The 27,956-nt window shown below is 48.5% G+C and overlaps 1 protein-coding gene and 1 long non-coding RNA gene across 2 annotated transcripts; one reads left to right on the forward strand and one right to left on the reverse strand.

Moving 5' to 3' along the window:
• LOC118499077 lies at positions 1–19,086 on the reverse strand. Its single transcript, XR_004901583.1, has 3 exons — positions 19,077–19,086; positions 1,729–1,735; positions 1–420 (listed from the first exon to the last, which is right to left on the reverse strand). It is a non-coding gene; the product is annotated as an uncharacterized LOC118499077 (long non-coding RNA).
• KRT77 (keratin 77) lies at positions 15,888–27,919 on the forward strand. The gene is given in 13 exon segments (XM_036018968.1): positions 15,888–16,235; positions 16,237–16,310; positions 16,313–16,442; positions 16,444–16,489; positions 16,491–16,787; positions 21,377–21,591; positions 22,783–22,843; positions 23,379–23,474; positions 24,432–24,596; positions 26,265–26,390; positions 26,502–26,722; positions 27,170–27,204; positions 27,591–27,919. Coding segments are annotated over 13 exon segments (1,872 nt in total). The 5' UTR covers positions 15,888–16,158.
• The last annotated feature ends 37 nt before the right edge of the window (positions 27,920–27,956 follow it).

Consider the following 27,956-nt stretch of genomic DNA (forward strand, 5'->3'; position numbering starts at 1 on the left):
TCGGGTTCTTCCACCTTGTTGACACAGGGACCTGTGTGCCAGGGGAAGGGCCTTCCAGATGGAATGCTACAAATGGTCTTGCCCCAAGGCAGTCTGACTCTCAAAAGCACCTGAGAGAGGTGTCTACTTTGGCAGGAGTACTAGGGGTTACTGAATACAAGAGGTGATTCAGGAAAAGCGGAAGTCCTGGGAGGGCCAGATCTTTATCTTCTTGTCCCACAGTACCTACCATTAATGAAGAGCTGCAGCCTTTCAAAGATGTATTCCAGTCATTAAGGGCAGTGGCCTCTCCCAAGCTATTGAGTTCATTCCATCCAGAAGTTTCCCATAGCCCGGAGGTGGGAGCTAGTGTGGCAGACTGTTCTGGGAGGCTGGCACAGAAGATGATTTGCACAATGAAGTCACCACTAAACCACTGGACTGAGCCCTGTATTACACCACTTTATTACCAACTATTGATGACTACCATTATAATCATACAAGTTATAAAAATTGATAATATCGACCTTCCCTAATATTAAGCTCAATTTCAATCTCTTTATCACAAGTGTAACATCTGGTTTAAGTGATTTTTGCTCCCTAACCATGTGAACATGATATCAATATTACTAAATGTGATGGTAACGAATGAGAGTAATATTGAAGCTAAGTACTCTGGTTCTCTGTTGCTTACTTTTAGGATGTGGATAATTCCTATATGAACAAAGTGAACTTAGAAGTCTAAATGGTGAGGTCAACTTCCCTGAGAGACCTCTATGAAGCTGTAAGGATAAGTCTTTTCTTCTAGGGTGGAATCACAATGCAAGGTGTCAAATCTTATTTGATTCTGGGGAATAGCTTCTTTGAGAAATATATTGAGCAGCAAACATTTGCAAAGTCTTTGCGAACTTTATCCTTATTCCTTCTTCATTTTCTCCCCATTCCATACCTTCTCTACCATATTGCCTGTCTTCTCCCACTTCTCCTTCCCACGGCTTTGGGCTTCAGAATCTATAGTCCACACTTTTAGAAACCCATGCAACAGACTCCCAAGGGAAATCTTATGGAGGGACAGAGAGGAGAGTAAGGGCAACCCTCTCATTGCCGGCTGGGCAGCTTCCTGCCTGCCTTGTTCCTCTGGGTCATTGTCTGCTGCCTTCCTTTGCCTCCAGGAAGACTGGTTACTCTTTTTACTTATTTTTTTCATGATACATGTTCTTCCGGGTGAGTTTGCCTACCTCCATTCTATTTATCCATGTATTTAAATTTCATTAATATCAGCATCAGTTCACGTACTGTTTGCTGCCTACAGAGATAATATAACATGGCTGTCCCCTTAAGACATTCAGGTGTGGTATATATAGGGACAAATAAATGTAGTAAAGTTCCTTGGAACACTTATTCCAAAGGACAGCTCTGCGCTCCCTATTATCTTTAATGTGAATATTCTGTCCTTGCTGTCTCTTCTTCCTGTCACCTTTTAAAAATCAGCTTCATTGAGGTATAATTTGCATAAATAACAATGCACCCATTTTCAGAGTACATTTCAATGAGTTCTGACAAAGTATCACAATCAAAACATGGGACATCTTCCAAAATGCTCTCCCACACCCCTTTGCAGTTAAATCACCCACCAGCCCTGAGGCCCAGCCTGGGGCTTGCTTCCAGGTAATTTTGCCTCTTCTAGAATTGCATATAAATGGAATCATGCAGAATATATTTTTGTGTGTAGCTTCTTTTGCTCATCACTAAGTTCCTGAGATCTACCAGGTATATGCACTGCAAATATTTAGCCCCAGGCAGTGGTTTGCCTTTTCCTGTTGCCAGTGATGTATTTCAAAGCTCCTGCCCCCATTGAATCACTCTGGTGGTGCTTCACAGCCTCAGTGTTTGTACCTGCCTGGGAGGGCTGAATGCTCCTTCGGACTCTTGGACTAGACAAAACTCTATCTCTGGTTGGAAGACAGGTCAGATAACTCTCCCTTATTGTTCCCTCAGGCTTTCATAAAAAGGTGCTTGTTTTCCTCTTTTTTAAAAAAAATTATTTATTTTTAGAGAGGGGGAAAGGGAGGGAGAGAGGGAGAGAAACATTGATTGGTTGCCTCTTATACTGGCCCCATTTGGGGATGGGCACCGGCAACCCAGGCTTGTGCCCTGACTGGGAATTGAACTGACGATCTTTCGCTTTGTGGAACAATGCCCAACCAACTGAGCCACGCTGGTTAGGGTGAAATTTTCCTCTTTTAATAAAGCCACTTAACTATAGGAATTAGTCCATCAGAATTAAAGCAAACTGTAGCTTTTCAAAAATACCTGTCCTCTTCTTCCTTGCCCCCTATTCTGCAAGCATGTGGGATCTTTCATAACACCCCCCCACCCATATTTGAAATGTTTCTCTCTCTACCATGGGTGTCTTTCTCTACCTTCTGGACCCACTCCTTCTCATCTCTACTACCTCATTCAAAATTACCTCTTTTATGATGCCTTCCATAGCTGTTCTCCCTCTTATGTCTATAGTACATTGTTTGATCTGCTATCAAAAACACTGACTCCAGTGTGATGTGAGAAGTTGTTTACGTGACTGACTCCTCCTTCAAACAACTCTGAACTTCTCCAGACATGGACCCTGTCTTCTGTATCATCATGTTTCTATTGGGTAGCCTGGTGCCTGACACGTGTTGGTACTTGACAAATGATTGCTGAGAGAGTGAATGAATGTTTGGGAAGACGACTGAATGGCCCATGTTGTATCCCTTGGAGGGAATGAAGTCCTAGGGAAAACACTCCTGCTTGAGTTCTCTAAAAGTTGTGCTTGACCCTATCTTTCTGTTTTAGTTTTCATGCCTCTTGGCAAAAAGCAGAGCCATTGGGTAGGTTGGGACTACATCAGTTTTCAAACTCAGTTCATGCTTAATTCTTTTGCCATTTTAATTTGAGGTCACAGGTCGTGTGAAAGTGTTTTGTCTATGAGTCACAAAGGGGGTATGGTCTATGTGTAGTGTGTTTACCCGTTTGTCTGTTGGCTCAGATAAGTGAAAGAGTTTTAAGAAGTTGAGGACATCCCACAAATGTCAGATATGATTAAATGTTGGCATGTATGCTTGTGAGGCTGTGGCTTGCCTTTTCGGGGGATCCAAGAACTTCCCAAGTTGTACAAGACTGGGTGCTGGGACATGGAGGGTCATCCCAGGTCTGAGGTCTGCTGTCCAAGGGCTTCCACAGTGGTTGAAGGGAATAAAGGCATTCTTGTTTGACTTACAGGCATGGTAGGGGCAATGGGTGTCCCAGAAGCTGTAGGACAGGAGAGCTCAATGGACAGGCTGGTCGTATAAGGCATCATAGTAGGGCCAGGCTGCTTGCTGGTTCCTAAATGATGGGTCAGTTTGGGGTGTAAGAGGAAGGGGAAGAAGGGTCTTAAATCTGAGGATTCTTCTTGATCCCTAGGGCAGTGGGAGAAAGCCAGAAGGATAAGCGCAATGCCCAGCAGAGAGGTGCTCAGGAAGTGGGGGCTGGTGGAGTGTAAGGGGGAGGGAGAGTAGCCTCACACTAGGGCCTCATTTACAGGCTGGGAGGAGGCTGGGAGATGTGGAGGCCATTTGGCATTCATACACAGGTGTATGTGTGCAAACTAAGCTGAAGAGATGGTTTATAGGGATTCTGTGCTCTGGATCTTCCATGTAAGGGACACTATGACAATCGCGGAGACTCAAGGGTATTTAGGTTTCAATGGTTGCTAATTGAGGGTTTCTGCAGTGCTCTTGAGCACAGTGTGTGCAGATCTCTTCGTGACCATGGGATAATATCAAGCCTTAAATAAAGGGTTTGTAGGGACTCTTTGGGGTCCCACCACCATACATAAGTGTTCTGGGCGAAGGGAGAGAAGTTGGTCTTAATGTTGAAACATCAGACCTGTGTAGAGGTAAATCCCTTGAAAGTCAAGTGACCTGCTGTCTGTTTCCAGCAGACACCTAGGCGTTAGATAAATTATTCCCAGAGGTGTAGAAAATTGCTTCTCCATAGAAGTGGATGTTACTGCTGTAGGCATTCTCAGCAGCAGCTCTCACCATCTTTAAAGGGGAATCCCAGGTGTTGGGCTTCTCAGTATCCAGCATAAGGCCTGGCACATGCTGATGCTCTGAAAATGTTTCCTGAATGGCCAACTGATTGAAATTCCCTCCACCTGCTTATATAGTTGGCCTTGGACTTGTGTACAGAAATGTTTGGTAGCAAATGAAAGTTTGAGGCATTTTTAGCCAGTGGCTCAGTTTAAATGCAGTAGAATTCTACATTTAACCAGGCTTGACAGAGGGGGCCAATTGTACACGCATCTGGACCCTTGTTCCCAGGATAAGGGCTGCCTGAGAGGCATTTCTCTTCGGTTTCTCTACTTCCGCTCCAGGGCTTTTGCCACTAGACTTTTGTCATGTTCCTTCCTGGTAGCTATGTGGGGTTCATGAATCTGATTAGGCCTTGAGCTGTGATTTACAAGTGGACAAAGAGAAGAAAATAAGATTTTTTCCCCCTCAAGGGTGCATTCCTAGGAGCTATTTAAAGAGAGCATTTGAGAGTTGCAAATTTAGATTGTTCCTCAAACCCTCCTCAAAAACTCTTACCTGGATTCAGTATAATGGCCCCAATCCTTGTCCTTCCTCTCAAGCTCATAGCCTCTTTTGCTCTTCTCTGATAGGTATTCTCCCAGCCCAGCCTAAAAAATAGCCAGTTTAGTGATGTTAGGACATACCTGCCTGTGTCTGGATGGTGTCTCATTTCCCTTCAGTGGGAGCTACTGGGAGTAGGCCCCTGTGGTCCCTTCCTCCTGCTCCTCCCCTCAGTTCCCAGGATGGGGCTGAGCCCACAGGTTAGAAAAGATGGGATTTTCTCCCAGGAATGTGCTGCCGACATGATCAAAGTGGAACTGGATGCCAAGGTGGAGAGTATGACAGACATCAACTTCCTGAAGGCTCTCTGTGATGCCATAAGTCTGAGCCTCATCTCTAAGCCTCATGTCCCACCTGCCTCATGTCTCTCTCTGGAGAACAAGGCATTCAGAGGTTTACTAGTAGGAGTCTGAGTCATGTTGGTCCTTCTGACAAAAGTGGAACCTTCCCACCTGTCCCTTAATCAGTCCCTGAGCCCTCTCAGCTGGTGGCTCCCTGTCATCTGGGGCTCCCAGGTGGGGGTCTTCTCAGGAGCAGACATGTCTGCCTGGCTCTGTAGGAACTGTCCAGATGCAGAGCTCACGTCAGTGACACATCCATGGTGGTGGCCCGTGGAAAACAACCACAAACCTGGACCTGGACAACATCATCCTTGAGGTCCGCTCCAATATGAGGAGATCGCCCAGAGGAGCAAGGCTGAGGCCTTGTACCAGACCAAGGTGGGTGACACCCTTGTGCAGTTTTAGAGAATCTTCTGTCATCCATCAACCAACTGGGACAGGCCACTCAGAAAGCGGACCCTACATGCGAATCATTCTTCTTTTCAGCTCCATTAGGGAAGTTCCCTTACTTCTCACTGATCTGGTCTTACTGACATCTCCCTTTCCAATCAGAGAGTACTTACCCTGCTCTAACAAGTTGCTTCCCATGGAAAGGGAAGGTATGATTCCTTCCCCACCCCCGCACACACTTGGGAGGTATTTGGCATCATGTGCATACCATTTTGGTTGTCACACCTAAGGGGGGCATAGGGGTGCTATTGAATCTAGTGGTAGAAGCTAGGGATGCTGCTAAACGTCCTATAAATGCATGAAGTCCCCTCCCACACCCAAAATTATGCTGCCCAAAATGTCAGTAGTGCTAAGGTTGAGAAATTCTTAAATAGGTCCCTCTGGCTGCATTCCCTTTCCTGCTTGGGAACATTTCCATTTTCTACTCCACCAATCTGGCCCTTGTCATTGGGTGCTTCTTCTGACGTGGTTACACTGAAGGCAATATTGGGAAGCGAGCAGTGGGGGAGGGAGAGGGAGCAAAATCAGACTGCAGCCACCAGGAATTCAGTACACTTTCCTCCCAGCCCCCAATTCAAGTGGGGCATAGCCGGCCAAAATACTTCTGGACTCTTCTGCCCAGGAGTCTAGCCTTCTGGTTAAGAAGGTGACTCCAACACCTGAAATGTTTTCATTAAACCTCAGCACTGTCACTTCCTAGGTGGTTGAGTTAGTCATGGTGCCAAGCAATCTGTGCCTTCGTTTCCCATTCATAAAATGGAGATAAGAATGCTTTTCTTATCAGGTAGTTGTGAGGTTTAATGAGAAAATGCACAGGGCCTGGTGCAAAGTGACTGCTCAACAAACAGCAGTGATTGCACTAGATGACAGGTCTCTGGTGCAGGGGGAGAGAGCACCTTGTCCTTCCAGCTGGATGACTTGCACAAATCACACAGCTGTGTTTCAGTTTTCCTGTTTGTGACAGGAGGGGTGTGGATTAGGGGGCCTGTAAGGCCCTGCTGGCTTTCTGAAAATGTGACTCCTTCCTGGGCACAGTTGGGAGAGCTGCAGACCAATGCTGACAGACACGGGGTGGCCTGAAGAGCACCAGGAGTGAGATCATGGAGCTCGACAGGGTAATCCAGAGTCCGGCAGGCCCAGATGGAGAGCATCCAAAGCGGTGGGAAGGAAGAGGAAGAGCATGTGTCCTAGACTGAGGAACTTATGCTGGCACCATGCACCTCAGGGCTTGGCACTTATCACAGTGACAACATGCCCCAGACTCTGCATTGTGTGCTAAGATTGACCGGTGCAGTTCTGGCTGGGTGATAAACAAAGGCTGTCATGTGGACCCAGGCCTGCCTACCTCCATGAAGGGTGAAAGCCCAGAAATGCTGAGTCGGACATGATTAGGAAGATCAGGAAAAAGAGATTCATTGTATGAAGACCAAATTGGAGAACAGTCAAGGAAGCCCACATCTAGATGGGCTAGGGTAGAAAGAAAGTTTCCCTGATAATTCAGGAAGGAGTTCTTGGAGGAGGGAGGTTTTCAGAAGATAGAGAATTAGGGAAGAGTCTGAGTCCTCCTGAGGCTGGGCTGAGTCCTCGAGGCCCGATGTTGCTAATCCTACTCATCGACGTAGTATGTATAAGAGGGAGGCTGGGTTATAATTTCCTCATTTGCCCAAAGTGGGGTGACTCATGCACAAGCACCAGGCGCAAGGTAGGGCTCAGTGAATGCTGCTTGATTATAAATTGGACTCGTGCCCCCCAAAACCAGAACGTGAACCTGCAGATGGCCATTGCGGAAGCGGAGCAGCATGAGGAAGTGGCCCACAAGGATGCCAATGCCAAGCTCCAGGATCTCAAGAACGCCCTGCAGCAGGCCAAGGAGGACCTGGCCTGGGTACTGTGCGAGTACCAGGAGCTGATGGATGTCAAGCTTGCCCTGTATATTGAGATCGCCACCTACTCGACCCTCATAGAGGGAGAGGAGTGCAGCATAGTGGGAGTCTTGGGTTCCCAGGAGCCCAGAGGTCTGATGGTTTCCCTTCCTGAGCCTGCGCCAGGTACTGTGTGTGCATGTGAACGCTGCTGGAGGTGCTGGTGGCCCTTGGCAGGCCCAGCCTCCTCCTTTTGAGGCCTTCAAGATGCTGTCATACATCCAGGAAAGCTGTGTTTTCTGTGTAATAGTGACCCCATCAGAACCTTATCTTGGATAGACTTCCCTACCCTTTGTGTCTCACATTTTAACTGTAAATCACATCTGCAAAGAGGAGGAGTTCCAGGCACAAAATTACTTCCTAGGCCGTTCTTTTTTTTTTTATTTTAATAATTGTTCAAGTACAGTTTTCTCCCCCTACTCCCATTCCAGCCCACCCGCCCAATCCCTCCCCCCTTTCCCCCCATTACCCCTCCCCTAGTTTTTGTCCTGTGTCCCTCCAAATTTGTTCCTGTAAACCCTACCCATTCCCCCCTGAATTCCCTCTTCTCTCCCTCTGATCACTGTCAGACTATCCCCTATTTCACTGTCTTTGGTTATATTTTGCTTAAAAATGGTCTGCCTTTTTGACCCGGCAATTCCACTACTGGGACTCTATCCTAAGAATACTAAAACACCAATTCAAAGAACCTATGCATCCCAATGTTCATAGCAGCACAATTTACAATAGCTAGGTGCTGGAAGCAACCTAGATGCCCATCAGTAAATGAATGGATCAAAAACTATGGTACATTTACACAATGGAATTCTATGCAGCAGAAAGAAAGAAGGAGCTCATACCCTTTGCAACAGCGTGGATGGAGCTGGAAAGCATTATGCTAAGCGAACAAGCCAGGGCAGTGAAGACAAATACCGTTTCTTTACTATTGCCCTCATTGTAGGGCTTCTGGAGTGGGTTCTTGCGGGCTGGTACTTGGATAGGCCTCTGGCCCATGTGGGTTGTAAATAGCGAATGCAGAGGGTGCTGAAGAGTGGGGAGAGGTTGGGCTGACCCAGGAACACCGCTCCAATCTGTTACTCTGTGGGAGCGTGTTAGGGGAAAAGAGCAATCATTTCAGTCCATGCTCACCCAGCCGAAGGAGCGATGTGTGTCATGATTTTCTGAGCACATATCCAGAGTATTTTTTTTTTAAATTATTTATTGTGTTCAATTACAGTGTCTGCATTCCCCCCTACCACTCCCCCGAGGACCCCACAAGCCCATCCACCCACCTCCCTCCCTTGCTTCCACCCGCCTCCTTGGTTTAGTCCTTGCGTCTTTACAGTAGTCCCTGAAAACCCTTCCCTGCATTGTCCCCTCCCCACTCCCCCTGGTTATTGTTAGTTTTCTTAATTTCAGTGTCTCTGGGTATATTTGTTTGCTTTTTTTCTTTTGTGATCAGAGATTTCCGGTGGTCAGGGTCAGTTAGGAAGGAGTTGGGTGCCAAGGTAGTTCACTTGTTGCAGTGTCCGGAGTAAGGGGAGGAGGGGGCTCTGAGTCACAGAGGGGACCAACCTCCCGCCCTATCTGGGGGCCTGCCCCCCCCACCCTTGGCAGCATCTCAGTGGGAGGTAACCCAGGGACATCAGGGAGGCTGAGGGGGCTGCTCTGGGAGGTGGGCCCTGCTGGGCAGACCGCCCCCCCCCCCCCCCCCCCCCCCCCCCCCGCCCCACAGGTTCTCAGACACCAAAATGCCCTTTTCAGAGATGGTCCACAACACACCAGCAGCAGCCGTAGGGGCAGCGGCGCTCTGGAAGGAGGAGCCCTGGGAGGAGGAGCTGGGGGCTGTGTGAGGCCTGGGCAGCGGGGGCCTGGCAGTGGAGACCAGTGCAGGGCGGGGGCCAGCCTCAGGGGCTGCGGCTCTGTGTGCGGGCTCCCACGGGAGCTCCACGGTGGTGCTCTGGGGCTTCTCCAGTCGGGGGTTGGTCAGCTGCCAGCGGGGGAGGCAGCAGCAGCAGCAGCAGCAGCAGTTTGGTCCGGATCTCACAACCTCCTCCTAGAGCCTGCGACCCCTCCACAAACTCGAACGAGGCGCTCAAAGTGTCCCCGGGGTCCCCAGCCCGCTTTGTCTCCCTCACACCCCAGCTCTGCTTGCTGCTCTCAGACCCTTTCCTAGCTCTTCTGACCTGTGGCCCGGAGCCCCACCTTCCCAGAAGCCCATCGCGGCCCTAGGGATGAAGAGCCACCTAACCCCACAAGGTCAGAACGCTGGGCAGTGCGCAGGAGCTTGGGTACTGCAAGTGGGTATCACTACCCTAGCCACATGCCCACTGCCTTATGGGAAAAACCCAGCCAGGCCTGCTGGCACCCTTGTAGCCAGGGCCTGCCTGCTCTTACCTTCGTGCTGGTGCTTGATTTCCCCAGCAGTACTTGTTTGTTCTTGCTCCAAAAAGAATTCTCTGTTCTGTATCTTCAACAAATTGTATTGTGCTTCAGACACGTGGTAGAATTCTCATTCTGGATCCCAAGGTCTTTGGGATCTGGCCTGGCCAGGGGATCCCTGCGTTGCCTTCCCACCCAGAGCCCTGGCCTGAGCGGCACTGCAGGCAGGAAGTTCTGAGATTCCCGAGCGAGGGCAGGGCCTTTTCATTCGCTGGACACTGTGGGTGACATAGCTCATCACTTAAGATTTTCAACTTAAAAAATTTTATGATAGTGAAAAAGTTGTAGGTTAGATTTTTTTGCTTTTCAGTAACTCTAAATATGTCTGAAATTGTCCATTAATTATAACCAAATGAGTTGCTGATAGACAAATATTTTCAAAGACAATGATAAAATTCAAGTATTTTATTGCAAAAAACCTCCAGTATATGCGAGGGTGTACTTGCACATGTTTGGTATGATGTAGGATGTGCCTTCAGTATGAAAAGTTATGGAACTAAGAACTTAGGGTGGTCCCATGACAGGTCGCCCTGCCCCCACTGCCGACACAGCACCAGAATCCGCAGAAGCCAGGAATACGTGGGTAGAACACAGGGTCAGTGCAGGGCCAGGGGGGCTGCTCTCAAACATGCAGGTTGGGGAAGCCAGATAAAAGACGGACAAACATATGAGTACGTCTGAGTGCTTCTTTGTACAGCATGGCCCTCATTAGCACAAAAGACTGGCAAAGGCCATCTGATAACGGAAGCAAGGACCCACCTGGTGATCACAGAAACTTAGCTAAGTAATCACATAGCTGCGAGAGAGCTGAATGCCCAACGCCTAGAAAACACAACATATAATGGCAGCTTCGACAGAGAATGTTCTAGCTCTAGGGTGAAAACCTTGCCTGGAATAGTCTAATTCAGAGATGGGGAGCCTAGGGACTGTCCACTGCAGCCTGCGCTGCAAGGGGCCATGGCTTCGCTTCTCCAAAGCAAAGCTACTGTTGTCCACACATCACCCCTAGTGAATGCGCCTGGGGGAGTGTGCCTTTAGCTTAGTGACAGAAGAGAGATGCTTTTGATTTGTTTCAAACTTATCAAGACATTGCCACGTTCCTTTCAGTAGATGATCATAGAAAAGCTTTTCACATCTTTGTATGACTTACAGTATATCACAGGGCCATGTTTTCCTGCTCACAACGACCTTCTGATTTGTTGAGGGAAACTGGATGGAAAACACAGTTTTGTTAACAGAAACTGGCATATATTGTGCAGCAATAGAATAATCACTAAAGCTGATGCTCTCTTGTGACCTGCTTGGCACTCTGCTAGCAGCTTTTGATGCATTAACTCTTTTATCTTAACACAGGTAGGTAGCATTATTTACCTCCACGTTACAAATGAGGCACAGAGAGATCCATTAACTTCAGGGTCATACGACTACTAAATAGTGGAGCCAGGATTCGAACTCCAGCAAGGCCTAACTCCAAAGCCTCTATCAGCTGCCTCAGAAAGCAGAAAGTAATACAGTGCAGTGGGAAGTTCTCATGCCTTGGAACCAGGCTTCCCCCAGTGTGATCTGGGCTTACCACTTACAAGCTGTACAACTGTCAGCAAACTGCTTGACAGCTCCCACCCACCCTAACCCTCCACCAATCTCATCAGTAAAATGAGGGTGTGTGGATTGAATGATGTCATCTATTTAACTTCTGGGACATTGTAAGAATTCAATAAAGCACCATTACAATTATGGCCAACATTTTAGGAACCCCCTATTCTTTAGACAGAGGGTATAATAGTAAGTTGTCAATGCCTTATGTTTGTGTAGCATTGACTGTCTCCCACCGTGGACAAGGTGAGACCTGCGTGAATCTGAAAATTTCCCACAGGTTTCATCCTTTCCCCCTGCCCCCACCACCATGAATTTGGGACTCTAGTCTCTACCCTGCCACTAACTAGCCTTGTAACCTTGAGTCTGTTCCCTCTCCCTTTTCGATCCAATGTAGAGAAGCAGCCTCTGCCCAGAGGAGCCCTGTCTCTGGCTGGGGCCTTGCAGTTTCTCTTGGAGTTCAATCCAAGTCTAAACCTGCAGTCTTACTTCTTTCGGGCCTCCACATGCACAGCTGCCCCCGCTTTGCCTCAGGGACGAGAGGGAGTCGTTAACTTAGCAAGTAGTTGTATCAGTTATCACGACTTCTAGCATGTTGGATGGAAGAGCTCAGTATGCTCAGGACAATGTTATCCTGGACCTTGGCCATGAGGATGTGCAAGGCTGCTCTGACACCTTGTGAGGCCTGTGACCCAAGGTTTAATGCGAAGAGAGACTCTGTCTGATCCTTAGTTTCCAGCTGGCTCTGGGATTCTAATCCAAAGGCTATCCGAGGTGGGAGCCTGGTTGTTTTGCGGCCTGAGGAGCAGCCTTAAAGGCTTACTTGTTGCCTCAAATGCCCACCCTACCCAGAAATCAGAAGGAGGTACCAGGGGGTATTCCTGTATGCCTAGCACCACCTTCCACCCTGCAGGCAGCATCTGTTAGAGGTTGGAGGGGGTGCTCCCTGCAGGCCTGCAGGAGCACAGAGGCTGCTGGGAATTCCTCATAGGCTCCCCCCCGCGCTCTTTTTGGATGGGAGAGAGGATACCTGACTAGTTCTAGCTGCACCACCAAGTTTTTTCTCTGTAATTTGACTAAGGGCCTTTCCTGTCTTTGTATTTATCTCCTTTTCATAAACTAAGGTGCTTGGCTGATGGTTTTGGTCACCTGTCTAGGTCTGACACTCCTCTTCGCGGAGAACAGTGGTTTTGATGTGTGGGAAGCCAGGGCTAGGAGCCTTTATTCAGTTTCTAAGGGGCTGTTCTCCTGGGCCCCTGCCACATCACAGTCTTCGTCTGATGCCCAGTCGTCCACGCGCTTCCCATTTCAAGGAGATAAAAAGTTCCCCATACCTACCCAGGGCTGCAGTGGCTTCCTTCCCAGCAGTGGCTGGTGAGTGAAATTCTCCTTCCCTCTCTTTCTCTGCCCAAGGGGCCCTGTCTCTCGGTCCCACGCCCCTGCCACACTTCTGTGTGAAATCTGCCTGGTGATATCCCCCCCAGACCTGGTGATGCAGGCTGAGATGGGGAGCAGATCCACAGGGGCTGACTCTGCAGTCACACGAGCAGCTCTGCTCCAGCCCTGCCTCCTACTGCTGCCCCTGCCCCTGCCAGAGACTGTGATCTGGTGGCTGATAATTGCCCTGGCCTCACCCTCTTGCAGCCTTGGTTTCAGTCCCTGTGAGACAAGCAGGGCAAGCTGGAGTCCTCAACTGCTTTCTTTTCTTTTTAAGGAGAGCCAGTGGGGAGAGATGTGGAGAGGGGGAAAGGGGCACCTCTCCAAAGACCCCCCCTCCTCTTCTGCTATACGTGTGGGTTCTGGAGTAGGAGTGCCTGGGTTCAAATATCCATCCCACCATATTCATCTGTGTGTTCTTGAACAAGTTACTTTATTTCTCCAAGTCTCTTTTCCACGGTCTGTAAGATGGCAATAATGATAAGAATATCTTCTTTATAATATTGGTTTTCTGACAATGCATGAACACCTAGTGCAGTATATAGCCCACTGAAAGCACTTGATAAGAGGCTGGCTATTATTATTATTATGATCATCATTATTCTTTTGTCCTTGGACTGAATGGAATCTCCAGAGGCCATTTCATTTGTTCTTCTGCTTCCTCCAGCCAGTGCCGTCTAGACTTGTCTGCCCATTAAAAGCACCTGAGATCCCAAATATCCCAAAGCTCAGACTACACCCCAGACCAATGAATCCAGTTTTGAGGGTGAGGCCTCACACCATTGGCTTTGAGTCTGTCCAGGTGATTCCAATGTGTAGCAAGTGTAGAAAGCACTGCTCTCAGCTGTCCAACCAGTTGAGGGGTTTCCTTTAGGGATAGAAGTTTGTCCTAGAAACCCCATACATCATCTAATATATACCTGGGGTTAAGTATCTCTTTTGGGGACAAGTAAATTCTCTCATGCTTCACTGTAAGCCAATTTCCGCTTGTTAGGGATTAGAGAATAGTAATTACCCTATACCAAAGGCTGAGTTAGTATTTGCTGGGCACCCTCCCCCCCAGCTTCTAAGGGTGTGACCCCAGGGGCTACCCAGATGGTGGGAGATAGACTGGAATGTTGGCACTGGATGGTGGCAACTGATCACAGCCAGAGACCAGAGGTTTTCTAAATTCTGCTGCCTGGGGCTTCCTCTTTTATTTGCTCACAATTTTAATTCCCCACATTCGGCATGAAGGTAAGTATAAGCTGGGTGAGCTTCCTATTTATTTACTGGGCAATGGAGACATGTGAAGGGGGTGATTATTTATAGTCTTCATGACAGGGATTGAAAGTGAGTGATGCGAAACGTTGCTGCGCAGGTGAGAGGGAAGTGGGCTCAGGTGGTCTATCTAGGGTCTTCAGGAAAGGAGGTGGGAGTAGCTATTTATGCTCGTTTAGTGTATTATAGTGTTCTGTGCTTGTTCACATGCCTTAGAGCATTGACTTTTTGAGAACTAGACACTCTGATTCCTTTCAGTAGTTGAGGCTCTAGAGCAGGCGACTTGCCTAAGGTCACATGTGGGTAGAAGTAGGCTGGGACCTGAAACCAGTGCGTGTGACAGTAAATTTCAGGTTCACTCTCTTTTATCCCACCGTGTCCCCTGGAGATGGTCCACAAAAAGTTACCGAGCAGACCCGACGGCACAGAGGCTTGAGGCTGCCCACAGAGCCCTTCCCAGCGCTAGCACACCTTCTCCTCACCGCTGCTCCCCAACACCTCTCTTGTTCTTTCTCACCACCCGCCTTCCCCATCTCTATGGCCGTGGGCAGCTGTGATTTCAGCCCCAACTTTTGCAAAAGTGTTTGCTTATTGCTCAAATACAAAGGCAAAGGACATTTAAAATACTAGAAAAAAACCAGCTCTAATCCTTAATAAATCTATGATACTTTTTAAACTTGGCTTCTCTGCATTCTTAATTTTTATGAGTTCATTGTGTATTTATTTAGCTTTAGTTAACATTGTATCACAAGCATTTCTAGAGCTGCAACAGCATTTCCGTGATGATAATTTTAAATAATTTTATCTAAGTGGGAAGCCTTCATTTTTCTGAGTTTGGACATTTAGGGTTGTTTCCCCCTAAGTTATTTGCTGTTCCCCATCCTCATCATCAAATTTTGGATGGCAGATACTATCTATTTGAGACCAGAGGGCAAACACACAGTTTTCTTGGCTGACACTGATGCTCGTAATAAACTTTACCTTCTGCTTGCTCTCTGGGTCAGTGCTTCCCAGAATGTGGGCCCGCACACCAGCGCTGGTGCAGGGAACTTTGTTACTGGTCTGAGAGGAGATAAATACAGAATTTGAGAATAAATACTTTAGGAACTTAATTTTTTTCCCCTTTTTGCAAAAGAATAATTTATGTCTGTTGAATCTAAAATAAACAACTGAGGCTTATATTTTACATATCTTAAAAAATCTCTTTTTAAAGGTAATTCATTTTTATTTTGTTTTACAAAAGCATTGGCCTATAATAGACTGGAAATGAAAAGCAAAAGAGGTTTCGGGAGTTTGTCTCTTGGTCTAGAAGGTGTTAGGTCCAGGTAGCTGCTCAGTGAATCCACCGTCACAGACCTTTAATGCTACAGGAACTCACCTGTTTTGTATGTGAGGAGCCTGCAGTGTGTAGAGAGAAGCAGAAATGCGTTCAGCAAAATATGGGCTGTCTTGGACAGAGTCCCCTGCTTTCACTTGCCCTCCGTGACCACAATACAATGTTCCATGTGATTAAAATGTGGGATGTGCATGACAATGACAATAATGGGGGGCAGAAGCAGGGGGTGGGGACAAAACTTTTACCCTGCCATAATTCTGTGGTAACAGATGTCTCCACCCTTGTCCCGGCTGTGATCCCAAGGTGACTAGACATCCCCCAGCTTTGCCCCAGATCTCCTGGACAACCCCCACTAAAAACACAACTCAATGGTGAAGTTTCTTCAGAAGATATCAGCTAATAACGTGGGGTGAAATTGTAGAGGAGTTTCCAGCAACTTGATCCTGAGAGATTACTGCATTCTGATCTCTAAATGGAAAGAGATGAATGATAAATGATCAAGTTGGGGAAGTCCGTCTGCACCGAGATTTCTGCAACTAGTAAGTATGAGGTTTTAAACATACGGTGCTGGCAGGCAAAGTAAACATAAATACTCTCCTCCCAGGATTTGGAAAGTGTCCCGCCCAGTTTTAATGCTTGTGTGTATATATAGAGGCTGAGCCAGCTCTCTCGCAAAGGAGCCTCCTTCTTCCTGCCCTGGCCTCTGCCTCCTTCCAGCTAGGCCCTCTCTCTTGTCTGCTTGCCCGGATGCGCCAGCAACCATGAGCCGCCAGTTTAGCTCTCAGTCAGCGTTTAGCTCAAGGAGCAAGCGGTTTTATAGCCTCTGCTCTTCTGCAGGCTGGTGGTGGGAGGTCGGCTGTGGGGTTTGCGGGTCAGGCTGGAGGGTGGTGTGGTGGTGGAGGGTATGGGGGCCATGTGAGGGGTTTGGCTCCCAGAGCCTGTACAATTTGGGTGGCAGTAAAAGCATCTCAGTGAACCTAGTGGAGAGAAGCACCAGTGGTTTCCGCCAGGGTGGGGGGGGAGCGGGAGGGGCACTTGGAGGAGCCAGACACTTTAGGTGGTGGCTCTGGAGGTGGTGGTGGCTCTGAGGTGGTGCTTTGGTGCTTTTGGGGGTGGTGGATCTAGAAGTGGTGCCTTTGGAGGTGGGTGCCTTTGGGGGTGTGGCTTTGGAGGTGGTGGCTATGGAGGAGGTGTGTTTTGGGGGTAGCAATTTTGGGCTTGGGGCCTTTGGTTTTTCTTGTCCCCGGGGGGCATCCAAGAGGTGACTATTAATGAGAGCCTCCTACAACCACTTGACCTGGAGGTGGATCCTGAAATTCAAAGGATCAAGACCCGGGAGCGGGAGCAGATCATGGATCTCAACAACAAGTTTGCCTCCTTCATTGACAAGGTGAGTGCCGCAAGGGCAGGCAGAGTCTCTGGGCCCTGACCAAATGACAGAGGGGGCCCTGGGCCCTGCTATTTCTCTCCACATTGTTCTGTCTCAGTTTGGTGGTAACAAGCACTTCTAGATGTGTATGTCCTGGGACCTTAAGGAAGCACTTACCTCATTTAGGCCTCAATTTGACTTAATGAGGGAATTCTATATTCCTTTTGGCAGGGAAACAGATAAGAGGTGTGAAAATTCCCAACAGATAAAATACGTGGTGTAGTAACTGCATTCTCATTCATCATTATTCACTTCCCATTCATCCATCCATCCATCCATCCTTCCTTCCTTCCTTCCTTCCTTCCTTCCATCCATCCCACAAACATTTACTAAGGATCTATTATATGCCAGACAACGTGCCATGAGGTGACTCCTTATCCTCAAAGAGCCAAGGTAGAGCCGAGGTGAATGCCCTGGTGGGTATCGCTGGGGCTAATGTCAACAGCATACTAAGAGAATTCTGTCCGAGTTCCTCACTTTAGCTCATCAAGGGCCAAGAATAGGCCAGATGAAGCCGTTGAAGCCCCTCTCCCTAGTTCCCTAATTAAGCCTTAGATTAGGTCTGGTCCAGGCCTAAATCACCAAGCAGAGGCTGGCGGAGGACTTACAGTAAACACTTTCCTCTGGCATTTCCTTTTGTCCAGAGATGGAGCCATGGTGGCTACTGTAGGATCCCCACAAGGTTTTTGCCCTTGGAGATGTAGGGGGAAGCACCCTGGATTCTCAGTGACTTTTCCTCAGTCCCCGCAGGAGTGCTGTGTTGAGGCCAGAGCTTGACTGGTGGTCTGACAGCAGAGTAGCCATGGCCAAGGACCAGCTTTGGGTTGTATAGCCTGCCTCTGATATCTGGGTAAATACTGGGGGTGGGACAGAGTGTGTGAGCTGGGGGAGGAGCAGTAAGAGTGTTGAGGCCCATAGACAGCCAAAAAGGAGTTTAACAGAGTAAAGTGCTTCTGGCTATTTCTGATCACCTTGGATGGGACATTTGGTTGCATATCATCACACATCAGGCACAGACAGGGCCTGGGAGTGCTTGACTGGAGCCAGGAGGTGACAGGTGAAGGAGACACCACCGGGAGGTCACGTCGTGTCAGTGAAATGACAACAGGCTACTGGCAGTTGATCTCCTGGGACTCTCATTTGATTGTGCTTCCTGCCATTAATAGGATATCTGTTTTCTGGCATGGGACTGTATAGAAAACTGTGGCTTCGTGTCTTTTTTCAAGGGCATGGTCTGTGGTGACCATGAGGAGAGAGTTCTTATCCAGGAGGGCTTTGACCTGGCTGGAAGGGAGGTCTGGTCCTTCTGCTTCCACCCTTAACTCCATCCAGCCTATTCTTAGCATGGCATGAGAACCATTCTCTAAAAATATCACATTGCCCCTCCATTTAAATCTTCTGTTGATTTCTTGTATCATTTAGAATAAAAACCAAGATCCTATATAATCTGGCCCACCAGCCCACAGCTGCTGCTAACCCCTGGTTTGCATTTGTGAGAGTCAGGTAATGTTACCACCACTTGATGGAACAACTCTCAAGCTGCAAGTTTTAGTAACAGGGTAAGCGTTGGAATTTAGCTCCTCAGGATACAAATTTACTGTCTGGAGTGGCCTTGCACTCCCTCTCTGTCTCCGCTCCTGCTTTCCTCTTGCTTACCAGGATGCTATTGCATTCTTGCCTCCTCCAGCACCCCAAGCACAGTCCTGCCTCAGGGCCTTTGTACTTGCTATTCCCTCCACTTGGAACTCCTCCCTCTAAAGAGTGGGCCGGCCTCCCCGCTCAGGTCTTAGCTCAGATGCCGCTGTCTCAGAGAGGCCTTCTCTGATCTCCCGACTTAAAGTAGCACTCCCATCTCAGCATCCCTACCCACCATTTCCATGTTACTTTTCTCCATAGACCCTACAGTCACTTGATACCCTGTATATTTTGAATTTTGTTATTTTTATTTTATTATTATTATTTTTTAAAGTTGCACTCAAGGACATATATATTTATTGATTTTTGAGAGAGAGAGGAAGAGGGGGCAGGGAGAGGGAGAGAGAGAAACATCAATCAGTTGCCTCCCGCGTTTACCCTGACCAGGGATTGAACTCATGAGCTTGGTGTACAGAATGATACTCCAACAAATTGAGCCACCCGGTCAGGGCTATTTAGAGTTTCTTTACAGTTTCTCTCCAAATAGAATGTAAATTCCTGGAAAGCAGAAATTTTGTCTGTTTTGTTCATTATTGAACTTCCAGCATCCAAAACAGTGCCTGGCACTTGATAATTGCTCAGCAGATCTGTGTTGAATGAAACACTGAGTCAGCCCTTCATGTGTCAGGCTTGCCTCTCAGGGCACAGGAATGGAGGCAAAGGCTTCTCTAGAGCAAATGACAAGGGAAGGGGACCCCAGGAAGAAAAAGGGGGTCCAGTTCTTCCCATGGGAGCACTGACCTCACTTTGTTCAACTGACCTTGAATCCTCTGTGCCAGGCAACTCCAAAGCCCTTAGTATTTCATTAGCTCAATACTTACAAACTGTCTTCTCTGAACTGGACACTGCATGTCCATGGGTCTTAGCATCTGTGTCCACCAGAGAACAAAGCAAACATGAGCCTGCCTTCATGGGGCTCACACCTAGCAGGGAGGGACATGCTAAAATGACACCAAACGACTGCAAATCATGGTAGGTATCATGGGGGAAAACGAGGGCTGATGAAGGGGACATATTGGGGGCTGCCACTTTGGTTGAGACCTAAAGGGTGAATAGGAGTTAGCCAGGCAAAGAGTTGGGGAGACCTGGGCTGCTGGAGGCACTAGGAGGTCTCTATGGCCTCAGTGTCATGAACAGGAGGGACAGGGCACAAAAAGTCGATTAGAGAGAGCTTTTTCCAGTAAGAAGTTTAGCTCGGCATGATGCTAAATTTTATCTCAGTCAGCTGAGCTTCCCTTGAGTATTGCTGATGGGAGACACAGCCTAGGAGTGTTTTGGGGAGCCTGGGGAAAACTCACAAGGGCTTTCAAGGATTTTTCTAGTTAAATCCCATTAAAATTGCCTGGCACCCCATGAAGCCAACTTCTGCCTTTGCAGATTGGGTGGCCTAATGAGAACCTTGTTTTTTTTTTCTTTTGACTTGGGGGGACTCAGGCTAAGCCCCAAAACACCCAGACTTGTGAGACTGCACTCTCATTGTTTGGCATGGAGATTCCCTGTGGAACCATAAAATTATTTCTTTTGGTCTCCACAACATGGAGGACAAGTCTGTCTGTTCAATAGATTTCTCCACTCCCTGGGAGTGCCTCCCAAGTTAAAATATGCCAGGTGGCAGAAATTTCTCCCAGGGGTGTTACAGGCTGTGCTGACAAACTTGTGAGAGCTGGTTTGCTTATCTCTGGTTCCGATAAATCAAACAAAAATAAGCCACAAGAAACAGTGTTCTCTCTGCGCATGTTTCCAGCCTACAGTCAGAATCCAAAGGGTGTTAACAAGGGCTGGACCCTCAGATGGGCAGTCTCAAGAGCTAGGGATTCTGGGCATCCTCTTTAGTGCCGTATGGCAGGGGGTGTTCTTAGGGTTCTCTTCTGACAGCACAAGCAATGGATTTGCTCCCTGCCTCCAGCTCCTAGAGAGATTCTGGAGAGAGTGTGTGTGTTCACCTGAGCAAAGCATAGCAGCATCCATGGTCTTCACCTGGCACAGGAGGGAAGGATCCATCTGTGGGTAGCCGGCCAAGGAAAGCTGAGGGTCAACTATTATCATGCAAAGGACAGTCCATGCACTTGGTGTGCACAGCCAGCCAGCTCTCTGGACCCTGTACCTGACGTTTGTGTTCACAGTTTTGGAAAAGGTGTGCTGAGAAAATAGGATGATATCCATTTTGATTCTCTGTATGAATGAAGGAAATAGCAACCTGGGTGGTTCCTGTACACTAGACAACCCCCAAGTCCTGACTTTGGGGCCCTGGAATGCATTACACAACATGAAAAAATGAGAACATTTACTTTTAAAATCCTGTTTGGGCTGTAAAAGCATTTAAAGAGGTGGCCTTTCTGAAAACCATGGCGACACCCAGGCAAGTTGGCTCAGGAATCAGTTGATATTCTAAGCCAAATTGTTCTTTCCCTTCTCTTATTTTCCTTGCTCCTCAATCACATGAAGCATTTCAACCACAAAGAGGAATGTGCCTGGGGCATGCCAGTGTTTCAGGTGCCTGATCACCATTCCCTCATGTTGGCACGGATTCACTGAGGGGGAGAGCGACAGCTCTGTGGTGTAAATGGGGATAGCTAAGGGAAACAAGGGGCTTGGTCAGAGGAATTTACCTTTAACACTAGAGTTAGCTTAGTGTTAATTTTAGGCCAGTTGACTTTATAGCCATTGGTCAACCATCAGCAACCAACACTGTGCTCATGTGTCCTGGTCCCCCCAAAAGGGATGCTCTCTGATCCCTTAAGGGCCCACCCTGACTCTCTGAGTTCTGGACATGCTATAAGGCTGCCCATCCTCCTCCCCATGGGGGTGCTTCTCAGACCCATGACCTGGTGAACTTGGAGGTCTCTTGATCTTAGGTGCGATTCCTGGAGCAGCAGAATCAGGTGCTACAAACAAAATGGGAGCTCCTGCAGCAGATAAACACGTCAACTCGGACCAGAAACCTGGAGCCCATCTTGGAGAACTACATCAGCGACCTGCAGAAGCAGGTGGATTTCCTCAATTCAGAGCAGATGCGCCAGAACACAGAGATCATGAGCATGCAGGATGTGGTGGAGGACTACAAGAACAAGTGAGGCGCCAGGCGGGGCAAAGCACTTGGGGAGAAGCATGGCAAGGAATTGATTCATGGGGAAGACATTCTGCTTCAGTGTTACTGTGGAAGGGGTAGAGCAGGGCCACAGGCACGGCCATGCAGGCGCTGCACTGCACAACTGCAGGGGTGCCGTTTTGCACGCTGGTAGCCCTGCTATTGCCACTCAGCTCTCGATTGTGGGGGCTGGGCACACCAGCTCTATGGATTTTGGAGCCAGATAAGCCTCAGTTCTAATGTGGACTTTGCCACTTTCTGGCTGCCTGCAAGTTCATCTGTCTAAGCCTTTAGTTTTCACAGTAGTGAAGTGGGGATAGTAAGTACCCTTCTTGTTGGATTGCTGTGAGGGGTAGGTCATGGCTGTCAAACTTCAATGTATATTGGCTTGTTAAAATCATATTGCCCAGGTAGGTCTGGGATGGGGCTGAGGTGCTTGTGTTTCTAATACATCTAAGTGATGGTGATGCTGGGAGATGGGAGACCACACTTTGAGATCCTCCACTCCCATAACTTTGGTTTAGATGAAGTTATTCTTAGTAAGTTCTTAGGCTGTGTCTGCACTCACTAAGCACTCAGTAAGCAGTAGTTATTAATAATGGAAGGGGTGACAGGACTTGTTTAATTCTATATCAGCTGCTCTACACCCTGCAGACAACTGAGTGGCCTCTCCCTCCCCATGCTGGAGGTACAGGGAGCTGCTCTTAATATCACCTTGACAAGCTTACTGCTTTGGGCCAGTAGGGAGTCAAGTGTGCATGAATGGGAAGGGAGAAATGAAATTGGCATAGAAGGTGTTGGGGCAGGAGCACAATCATAGGTGGAATTGTTTCCTCTTTAAAAAAATTTAGTAAAAGTGGTTACTTAAGTTCTAAGTAAAGAAGTTAAAGAAATGATTGGGCTCAACGAATTTACAAATAAAAAACGGACACTTTGGGGTGTTCTATGTGGCCCTAGGTTTTCCGCCTTGGGTCATTGTCCCCTTTGTTGACCTGGAGCACCAAGAGCTAGCTTGAGCTGCTTGCCTGTGAGAGGGGCAGGCCCTGGCAGGGACAGTCAGAGTCCAGGACAGTAAACATTTAAGGAATTCTGAGCCTCCCTGTGCAGGAAGAATTCCCAAGGGGCCAAGGTCAGCCCCTGAAGCCTGTCTATGTTTCTTATCTTCCCCCACAGATATGAGCAAGAAATCAACCAGAGGACCAACAATGAGAATGAGTTTGTCATCCTGAAGAAGGTGAGGCCTGGGGGTGTCCCAAGGGGCACTGTGGGCCCAGAAGGCTGAGCAGAATGAGGAATTCCTGTGGGATGTGGTGTGACTGAGAGATGGACAGGGTGACCTTGGGGGCCAGACTGTTGATTGTGTTGCCCAAATGCTGGGGCCCTTACACCAAAGGGGAAAGTCTGAAAGTGATACTAATATGGATCTTTAGGGTTCCTTGAGTTTTTAATCTCTCCAGGGCTCTGAAACTGACATTAAAGTAACTGACAGCTTTTGACTGTCACTTATGCATGGCCTTGGGACCTGGGGAGGGACCTAGCAGGGGACCTGGGGTGCTGTGTGTGACTGGCCAAGGTGAAGGGTTTGGTGTCACACTTCCTTCTGGCCAGGAAAGCTGGAGTTTGCAGGTCCCTTATTTGAGTGAAGTGAGGAAACTTTGCAGGCAAGGAGATAAACCCGGAGAAGCTTTGCCACTTGCCTGGTCCACCCAATCAGCTGGTGGCAGGTAACACCCGGACAAAAAGTCAGACTGTCTTTGCTTGCTGTTCAGGATGTGGATGCTGCTTACCTACAGAAAGTGGACCTACAGTCCAAGGTGGACGTTCTGTCGGGGGAGGTGAATTTCCTGAAATATTTATTTGAGATGGTGAGTTCACGAGGAAATCTTGTCCTTTCTCACACCTCATAAAGCGCGTGGGCTGTAAGACAGGGTGGCCTAAAACAAAATGATGTCCACTAGGGAATCCTCTCCTCAGTCACTTCGATCATCCCGTTAACCCCCAGTGCTCAGAACTCCTAGGTGAGTGTGCTAGAGATGGAGAGGCAGAAGAGCCCTGAGTTAGGAGAAGGTGATGCTGGTCCCACCTCTGTCTGGGAAGTGAGGTTGATACCCGGGACATTCAGAGGCAAAACCAGCCAGAAATATTCGTCAGTGCTGGGAAGTCAATGGGGCTGGTAGGGAACCCCAAGGGAGAGGGCAGTGCGGATCTCAAAGGCAGTGAAGATGAAGACAGCAGTGATGGGGAACAACAGCTCTTACCACCCTTGGTCCTACAGTCACTCATGTCTAACATCCCAGATGCTGTGCTGGGATATTTTCTGTGTCCTGGGTATTTCCATTATACAGATGAGAAAGCAGAGGCACTGAGAGATTAAATCACTTTCTCAGTCACCCAGCTAGTCAAAGTAGAAATCAGACTCAAAAGTTAGTGTGAGTGGCTTCACAAGTGGAGTCCTTTCTACTGCTTCTGAGAATCCCTGTGCTTTCAAGGAGCAAGTCTGCCTGTCAGAGGGCCCAGCTCAAGGTGGCAACCAATCCAGAGTAAGGCAGAGATATAGGGTACAAGAGCAGCATGACGGGCAGGTGACATCCACCAGGGCTCTGGGTTCAGGCTCTTTCTTCTCCCTGGAGACTAAGTCTGGGTGCCTTTACCTTTAGGTAAGTATCTCTCAGTGCATGGCAACAATTCAAAGAACTTTCCCCCGGGAGTCCCATCTGGCCCAGGCTTCTGGCCTTCCCAGAGAGCCTTGAGGGGGCAGAAGAGGAAAACTGAGGCTCCAGATGGACAGTAGAAGGAGTCAGCCTGTGGTCCATACCTTGCAGGAGCTATCCAATATGCAGACCCATATCAGTGACACCAATGTCATTGTGTCTATGGACAACAACCGCTCCCTGGACCTGGACAGCATCATCAGAGCCGTGCAGGCCCAGTATGAGGACATCGCTCAGAGGAGCAAGGAGGAGGCAGAGGCGCTGTACCAGAGCAAGGTGAGGCCCACTGCCCCAAAGCCTGGGCTTGACACCCCAAACTTAATTCACCTCTCAGCACTTGCATTGTCTCTCTCTTATTTCTAAAGAAAAACATGTTTGTGATAGAAAACTTAGAACTTGCAAATAAAGATGACTCTCCCCCCTCTTCCACTATTAATATGTCAGCTTATTTTCTACCAGGTCTTTGTAGCTAATATTTATTGAAAACTCATATGTGTGAGATGTTGCACTAAGTGCTTTATATTTCATTTACTCCTTGCAGCAACCCTATAAAGTAAGGGTGCCATGGTCCCTATGTTACATATAATAGAGTATGAGATTACCTAATTTCTTTAAGGTCTTGTGGCTGGTCAGTGGCAGGGGTAGAACTTAATTAAACTCAGATGTGCCATCTTTCAACCATTATAATGTTTTTATTCTTATTTTTTCATAATGAGATTTTAAAAATATAGTTTTGCACTTTTATCTCTTACTTATTATCACTTTGAATGTCTTTCTGTGATATTGAATATTTTGTACATCATACTTAAATGGCAGTGTGGCATACAGGTTAAGAATAGACCCTCGCTTTCAGATAAACATCTTTGTAGTTAAGCCTTTGGGCACATTTGGTTACTTCTTTAACATAAATTGACTTGGACTTTTTTGAAGGTTGAAGACTCTGTAGTTAAGGGTCAAAGGTCAGTTACTAAATTCTGAGCAACTGGCTCTGGTTGGTGTGGCTCAGTGGATTGAGTGCCAGCCTGTGAACAGAAGGGTCACTGGTTCGATTCCCAGTCAGGGCACATGCCTGGGTTGCAGGCTAGGTCCCCAGTTGGGGGCATGTGAGAAGAAACCACATATTGATGCTTCTTTCCCTCTTTTTCTCTTCTCCTTCCCCTCTCTCTAAAATAAATAAGTAAATAAATAAATAAATAAATAAAATCTTTGACAAAACAAATTCTGAGCAACTGGTGCTTGGCTTGGGATCTGCTCTATGGATGGGTTACCTGTGGCCAACTCCAATCTCACTGGCCTCTGTCCCAGTGTGCTGCTGGCAAATGTTATGAATGACATGGATTTCAGTATCAGACTGAGACGATAAATGGCCAATAGTGAAACCATCAGAAGCAGAGATTCCCTTGAGCCAATTCTCCCATTGTTTCCTTCAGAGCAATAGCCTCTGGGTGGAATTCCTATTGCTGGGACCCTGTAGACATGGAAAAGGAGAGAGAAAGAAAAATGCAAATAAACATGGAGCATGCTTAGGGCCCCTGAGGAAATAAGGGCCTGACTGCCAGGGAAATCATTCTGGAAAAGGATAGGGAGAAATATGTTAGAGTAGAAAAAGTGAGAAGGGTCCCAGTGTGTAAAGACCGGTGTGAAGGCTTAGATGTGGGAAAAAGGAGGTAAAAAGGGCATCAAGAAGCAGCTTTACCTGTCTGAAATGTAGGGCTGGCCCAGACACAGGTGGGAATGAGGAGGCTTGGGTGTGTGTGTGTGTGTGTGTGTGTGGTCACAGCTCAGATGAGGGGGGTTTAGTATAGGTGCGAGTGGGGGGCAGGGACCTGGGAATTTTCCCGGGCAGAGTGTTCTTGGGTAGGGCCTGCGAAGGCAGACCCACTCCCTCCTAGAGGGGCTCATTGTGAGCAGCAGATTGATCATGGTGCTGCCTTTGTTCCTCAGTACCAGGAACTCCAGATGACAGCAGGAAGACATGGAGATGATCTGAGGAACAGCAAGATGGAGATTGCAGAGCTCAACCGCACCATCCAGAGGCTGCAAGCTGAGATCAGCAACGTCAAGAAGCAGGTGAGATGGGTGCTCAGGGTGGGCTGACCAGACACTTCACCTCCCATGATGCCCTGCTGGATGGGGCTCCTGATACTGAACCCTTGCACATCTGTGACCGCCTCCTCACAGGTTGACCAGATGCACATGGTCATTTCGGATGCAGAAGAAAAAGGAGATCGGGCCCTTCAGGATGCAGGGCAGAAGCTGCAGGACATGGAGGAGGCCCTGCAGCAGTCCAAGGAGCGCCTGGCCCGGCTGCTACGTGACTACCAGACACTGCTGAGCGCCAAGCTAGCCCTGGACGTGGAGATTGCCACCTACCGCAGGCTGCTGGAGGGCGAGGAGAGCAGGTAGGCCATGTTTTGGGGCCAAAGTGCAGGTTGCACTGCTGGAGGCACCAACTGTTTGGAGAGAAGACCATTCCAGCTCTTCTGGGAAGTTTTGTAGCCCAGGGTGAACAGAAACATTCAAGTCAGAAGCAGAGGCTGTGTGATTTGGCAGAGTCACTGTCATCATCTCCTGCTTCTAAGCAGAATGTTTCTACGTCCCAACCCAAGCCACTGCAGCCAGGTGCGGATACCCAGCGCTAAAAGGCTTTAAAAAAATGCTTAAAATCACTTTTGGCCCCATAGGTTCCCTAACCGCTTTGCCCATCCACACACCTTTCCCTGCACAACAAAGCTTGGGGACAGCTCTCACTTCCCCTGGGACATCTCTGCTCCTGATGTCTCCAGGCTGCTGCATGCCTTCCTTTGGGCTCTGCAGGGCTGGCTCATGTGCGTACTTTGGTTTTACAGGATGTCCGGAGAGCTACAGAGTCTCGTGAGCATCTGTAAGTAGCAGAGCCAGGACCTGGGCTGGTTGGTGCTGGGGGAGGGAGGGCTCAGCAGGGTTGCCCAGTGGGGACTGGCTTTGGGAATTATAGTTTCCAGTCCCACACAGTGAGAACAAATGAGCAAACACAACTGCAAAGCCTGGAGAAATTTGTTGAAATAAATTATGATTTTAGCTGTTGATCCCTAACAATCAGCACTGCTTAGAACTCCTTAGGGTATGTCAATAATGAAAACGTGCCCTCACGTCCCTTTGTGAGTCAGATGCTGCCAGTGATGAAGCATGTGGGCGGCCTGTTCTGCAGGCAGGTGGTGGGGAGACCCCTTACCCCGCAACCCAGCCCAGTCTCGCTAAGCCCGTCCCCCGCTGCCCTCTCCCCCACAGCTGTGCAGAGAAGTCAAGTGTCTGTTGGCGGTGGCACAGGAGGAGGCGGTGGTCGAGGCTCTGGAGGTTACCGCGGCAGCGGCGGCGGCGGCGGTGGCAGCCAGGGCTATGGTGGTGGCAGCTCCTATGAGGGTGGCGGGGGCTACGGAGGCGGTTCCGCAGGGGGTTCCGGAGGGAGCAGTGGAGGTGGTTATGGGAGCGGCAGTGGCGGAAACTACGGAGAGAGCAGCAAAGGTAGAAGCAAGTCGGGGGGCAGAAACAGTCGTTCCTCCAAACTGCAGATCATCCAAACGTCTACCAATACTTCCCATACACATATCGTGGAGTAGAGGCGAAACTTGCTATAACCCTGCTCCTGTCCCCTCC

The sequence above is a fragment of the Phyllostomus discolor genome, chromosome 2, assembly GCF_004126475.2.
Source record: "Phyllostomus discolor isolate MPI-MPIP mPhyDis1 chromosome 2, mPhyDis1.pri.v3, whole genome shotgun sequence".
NCBI classification, from domain to species: Eukaryota; Metazoa; Chordata; class Mammalia; order Chiroptera; family Phyllostomidae; genus Phyllostomus; species Phyllostomus discolor.